At 41.8% G+C, this 5,620-nt stretch overlaps 2 protein-coding genes across 2 annotated transcripts in view; one reads left to right on the plus strand and one right to left on the minus strand.

The window, feature by feature from the left end:
• The window catches only part of ing2 (inhibitor of growth family, member 2), a 4,213-nt gene extending 2,926 nt beyond the window's left edge, over positions 1–1,287 (plus strand). Inside the window, exon 2 of the mRNA XM_014027359.1 lies at positions 126–1,287. Coding sequence (XP_013882813.1) covers positions 126–811 — 686 coding nt within the window. The 3' untranslated portion in view covers positions 812–1,287. The remainder of the gene's footprint in view (positions 1–125) is intronic.
• Positions 1,288–3,224: 1,937 nt separating this feature from the next.
• rwdd (RWD domain containing 4) overlaps positions 3,225–5,620 on the minus strand; it is a 17,401-nt gene continuing 15,005 nt past the window's right edge. The window contains exons 5-7 of the mRNA XM_014027361.1: positions 3,804–3,853; positions 3,700–3,702; positions 3,225–3,610 (exon numbers count right to left, since the gene is read on the minus strand). Coding sequence (XP_013882815.1) covers positions 3,809–3,853 — 45 coding nt within the window. The 3' untranslated portion in view covers positions 3,225–3,610; positions 3,700–3,702; positions 3,804–3,808. The remainder of the gene's footprint in view (positions 3,611–3,699; positions 3,703–3,803; positions 3,854–5,620) is intronic.

Genomic DNA, 5,620 nt, shown 5'->3' on the forward strand with positions numbered 1-5,620 from the left:
TTTTTATTTATTTCAGTTAATTAAAATGTTTTTTCCATTTCAGTTTTTGTTATTTCATTAGTTTTAGTTAACTGTAACAACCCTAGACCCAACACACCCTGATCTGTGTTTCCTGTACTTTGCAGAGGTGCTGAAGGAGGTGGATGAAGTGTTTGAAAAGTACAAAGGGGAACAGGACATGGCTCAAAGAAAGCGCCTGCAGATCCAGCTGCAGAGAGCCCTCATCATCAGCCAGGAGCTCGGCGATGAGAAGATCCACGTGGTGACCCAGATGACCGAGCTGGTGGAGAACCGTTCCCGCCAAATGGACTCCCACTCCCTCTGCCTCCAGGAGCCCAGCGAAGCGGAGCGTGTCCCTGTGGAGCAGGATTCCCCACTTCCCGAGCGCACCTCCACCCGCCGCCCGCGACGACAGCGCAACAGTGAGAGTCGTGACTCCACCCACCCGTCTGCCAACGGCTCGCTGGTGGACGACTCTGTGGATGAACTGTCCCTCCCCCCGCCACGAGAAAAGAAGTCCAAATCGTCAAAGAAGAAAAAGCGCAAGGCCAAACAGGAACGAGACACCTCACCCGTTGACTTTGCCATCGACCCCAACGAGCCCACCTACTGTTTGTGTGAGCAGGTGTCGTACGGCGAGATGATTGGCTGCGACAARGACCAGTGTCCCATCGAGTGGTTCCACTTCTCCTGCGTGGGACTCACCTACAAACCCAAGGGCAAGTGGTACTGTCCCAAATGCAGAGGGGACAATGAAAAGACAATGGACAAGAARCTGGACAAGAACAAAAAAGACCGCAGGTCCAGGTAGTAACTCACCTGGAAGCTGCACTTTGCTTGAGGATCAGACCGTCGGCTGTGGGGATTTAAAAGCACAACMGAAAAATATTTTAATCAGCAGCACTTAGAAATAATCCAAGATGAATTTTTGATGGGATTTGTCCAAATATTTTCCRGTGGCTGCTGCCGGTGGCCTGAAGTGTTTGCTGTTTGAGAGATTTTAGATCCAACAAAACAACAAAAGCTCTTTTTTTATTTGACCAAACCTCACTGACATATTTCAGTTTATGCTTTGGACAAATGTTCTCTTCCTTTGTTTGAACTTCCTTAGTTTGAATGAATCTGTGTCTTAATGTCTTTATGCAGTGAATGCTTATAGAAAGTAGCCTTTATACAGAACATGTTTAGAAAAGACTGGGATTCATGACATGATTCAGGTTCTACTGTCAGTGTGTATTGTTTTTCTTTTTTAAATATAAATTCATTAAAACAATCAATGATCACTCAGTTCTCATTTGGTGTGAAAATGTTAAACTTATGTTAAACAACCTTATCCATGATGGAGTCTAAAGTCAGCCGACTTTAGCAACCACTAAAGTTCTGATGTTACCGGTACTGAGCTGAGACTMTGTGTGGTAGTAGCTGAGCCTGATCTATAACACACATTCTGAGCACTAACTGACTGAGGAAAATATTTGTTTACATTTTTGCCATCAATTATTTGCAATGGACTCTGCATTTATCAAAAAACGTGTTCAGATGGATTTTACTGAAGCTTTCAGGAAATAATCTGTTGATCTACAAATAATGAACACAGTTCAAGATGGCCGCCACAGCTAGTTGATCCTAGAAAACACAAAAGTGGATATTTCTTGTAATATTTTACTGATATTGAGTTAAAAAATGGGCTGTAGCTGATATTCTCAACACATCCTCCAAGTGCTACTCATTCAAAATCATGAAGTTTAGCTTCATCTTTGAGTCAATCCTGTGTCTGTTTGTAAAATATTTTATGAACCAYTGTGTTTAGAGTAAAACAATGTGGAGACAAATGTTTTACAAAGTAACAAGTCTGAATCAAACATGTTGGATTCTGCTGTGTTGATACAAATCACAGAGAAGTGAAATACCAGAAACTGAATTTAGTATTAGAAGTTAGTAATTTATCATTGGAGTATTCGTTTCGCCAGATCTGATTAGTCAAACCCACATTTTATCAAATGCGTCATCTTGGTAACAAATACTGAAACGTTGAGTGCAGTTCATGCAAGAAATAAATGTTAAGTCAAAATGAATAAATTAGACTTGAGCATGAGGACAGTAGGATTATTTTATTTTTGCTTCCTGTTTCATGTATTTAAATTTAGGTCATTCTTTCTTGAGCACATACTGTTGCAATCAGAACTTCTGACTTTACTTTCAACAACAGACTTGTCCCTTTTCCATTGGTGGAGTAGGTCTAACAGCTGTCCTGTGGACAGARTGTCCCYCTTGAGCTGATGGGTCTCTGCAGCTCCCCCACACTTCTCATTCGTCTTGTCAGATTAATAATCTGTCAGYTGTACAGTAGTGTCAAACTCTTTGTTTTCAAATGAAGGATTAAAGCGAGCTCCTCTAGATGTTCAAAGCTTTAAACATCTCAACATCTTCATCCCTCACCTGTCCGTTGTGGTCCTTGGTCTTCATGATGCTATTTGCCACTGTAGTTCTGAGGCAGGACTTTGAAACCATAAAACACTAAACTCTTAAGTGACTATTTCAGACGCACTTGAATATTTAGCCAGAAAAAAACCTTTTAATGAAAGCACACTTTCATTAAGAGGTTTAAAATGTCTGTGACATCAAATGTTTGCAATAAATATGAATGCATTTTTGGAAAGACAACAGTGATAACATTGCGAAAATAATTTTACACTGCTGTGATGAACAGTTGACATATTTGTTTTGGAAATAACAGAAGCGATGTCTGCATGTAAACAGAGCATTGCTACAAGGCTAACACCACAATGTAATGAAMAATCTGATGTTTCTTTAGAATTTTTGAGTCACTATCAAAGAGATGAGCTCAAATAATGTTACAATAAAATAAAACGGGGAGTTAATTTTTTTTAAAGAATTCCCCTTTTGATGTCACTTCCTGTTTCACTTTGGCCGAGCCAAATTCTGAAAATCTACCAGTTATGTGACAAAATGAGTAAAACTGTGTTTTCCAAGTTTATTAAATATAAAGATGTTTTCTTTGACTTACTGTATTTGAGTGAGATGTGTGTCGCAGTCACTTTAAGTTCATTAATTAAACAAAACCCAACTCCAGAAACAGTAAATAACCAGGTAAATTAAACTGAATAGACAGCAGACAGAATTGATATAATTTTTTATATATAACATTTTTAATTTACACTTTAAAGAATAAATGTAACATCTAAATAAGAACATGAAAAAACTTTTTTGTGGCGTTACAAAAGTTATGGGTTTGTTTTTTTAAAGTAACAACAGCAGATCACACGGCACTTTTATTTAGAGCCAGGACCAAATATTGAGAGCGGCTCTGGTGCCCAACTCCACACTGAAAACATGGCAGTGACAGCAGTATGTCGCTCCACCCTGATGGAGGACAGAGCTGTGGATGTGGGCAGAACTTGTTGATCTGGTTGCAGTACACAACAACAGCAGCAGCAGCAGAAGTTGGGTCTGTTTGTGTTTGATATTGCTCAGTCTGCTCCGGTGTTTTCTAAGGTGAGTTCAGGGTTCACTTCACTGCAGTGTTTTGGTACAAAGTAGGCCAACAACCTCTGGCCTAGTCATCATCCTTCCCTCCTGTTTTACTCAGCTGAAGTCAAAACACAGAAGGATACAGGAATATAAGCATTGAGTTCAAACATTATGAAACAATYCAAATAATAACTGTGTTGTACTTACATGCTGTCAGTAGATTATGTAGCAATTACCAAGGAGAAAAACAAAACAAAGTCAATAAAAACAGCCACAGTGGCAGGATCTAGTGCACCATGTTGTGAATTTACCTTGATCACATCAACCCAGTTCCAACCTCTGGGCAACTCCCCCTTATTGTCTAAAAACAGAAAGCACAAACAACACACAGTCTGTCTTTAATGGCATAAAAATGACAAAAAAAGTGAAGGAGGAAGTCAGCATGAGATATGGGGATACATGATATATCAGCATTGTTGGTTGTTTTTTAGAATATTGTATTGGTCTGATAAGTAAAACTGGGCCATTATTAACACAGATACTGATTTCCCACGTTTTAGCTTTGTATTTCTGTTTTATGAGGGGAAATGGTTGGTTGAGTGGTATCTGTTTGATCATGATAGTGATGATAGTGGCGCTGCACAGCCAGGAATAACTGCAGTAGAGAGCCATGTCAGCGGTCTGGCCAATTATTTACAGGATCAAAAAAGGTTTGTGCSTATATGTACATAAATAATTTGTGTCTTTGGGTAAGACCTGTAAAAATTGGWTATTGGCTATAACAGCAAAAATAATATCGGATATRTATATCTGCTGAAATTTTCATAGCGTTGCATCCCTAATTGTGTATAATGTTATTTACAAGGTTTGACCAAAAACAACCTTCTCTTATCAGAAGAAGACAATGTTTGTACAAAGACTTGACTTGGCACTTTATAAACAAACTGAACTGAATGTAATATGGCACAAATAATACTAAAWGTTTGTTGTTAATGAAGAAAACCAATATTATTGTCCGTTTGTTCGTCCGTCCGTCCGTCAGTCCGTCCGTTTTCTTCCGCTTATCCGGGGTCGGGTCGCGGGGACAGCAGCCTAAGCAAAGAGACCCAGACTTCCCTCTCCCCAGCCACTTGAGCCAGCTCGTCTGGGGGAATCCCAAGGTGTTCCCAGGCCAGCTGAGAAACAGTCCCTCCAGTGTGAGGGACTATATGTGCCAAGGTCACTGAGGTGATTAAAAAGCTCCTCGGTGGCAGGGCGCCGGGGTGAATGAGATTCGCCCAGAGTTCCTTAAGGCTCTGGATGTTGTGGGGCTGCGWTGGTTGACACAACTCCACAATATCGCGTGGACATTGGGGCAGTTCCCCTGGATTGGCAGACCGGGGTGGTGGTCCCCCTATTTAAAAAAGGGGACTGCAGAGTGTGTTCCAACTATAGGGGGAATCACACTTCTGAGCCTCCCTGGTAAGATCTATTCAGGGGTCCTGGTGAGGAGGGTCCGTCGGATAGTCGAATCTCGAATTCAGGAAGAGCATTGTGGTTTTCATCCTGGTTGTGGAACACTGGACCAGCTCTTCACCCTCAGCAGGGTCTTGGAGGGTGCATGGGAGTTTGCCCAACCAGTCTACATGTGTTTTGTGGACCTGGAGAAGGTGTTCGACCGTGTTCCTCGGGGACTCCGGTGGGGGGTACTCCGGGAATATGGGGTACCAGTCCTGATGATATGGGCTATTAGGTCCCTGTAAGACCGGTGCCAGAGGCTGCAATGATACTGCAATGCATTTTGGTCCATTTCCACATCTTCTGTGTATGTTTACTGAACTACACGACCAGTTTCAGGGCCAGTGTTTCCCCTACCATTATGCAGCCCCCCCCACCGCCGCCAACGAGACTGCCCGCCCCTCTAAGAATTTCACGGCATGTCCACCTGCAGCTCGACTCTGACCAGCCCGGGAGTTCATACATGTCAACCCCTTCAGACGTTTACGTGTTTAATGAGCATCAAAAATTTGTAATTTGCGCAAAAAAAAAAAATCAGTATTAATCACACAGATGTGATGGAGGTTCGCTGACTGCAGCTGCACGGGGTGGTGGAGGAGGAGGAGGGTCTTTTAAAGACTGTGTCTACGTT

This window comes from Austrofundulus limnaeus, unplaced genomic scaffold (genome assembly GCF_001266775.1).
Source record: "Austrofundulus limnaeus strain Quisiro unplaced genomic scaffold, Austrofundulus_limnaeus-1.0 Scaffold640, whole genome shotgun sequence".
NCBI classification, from domain to species: Eukaryota; Metazoa; Chordata; class Actinopteri; order Cyprinodontiformes; family Rivulidae; genus Austrofundulus; species Austrofundulus limnaeus.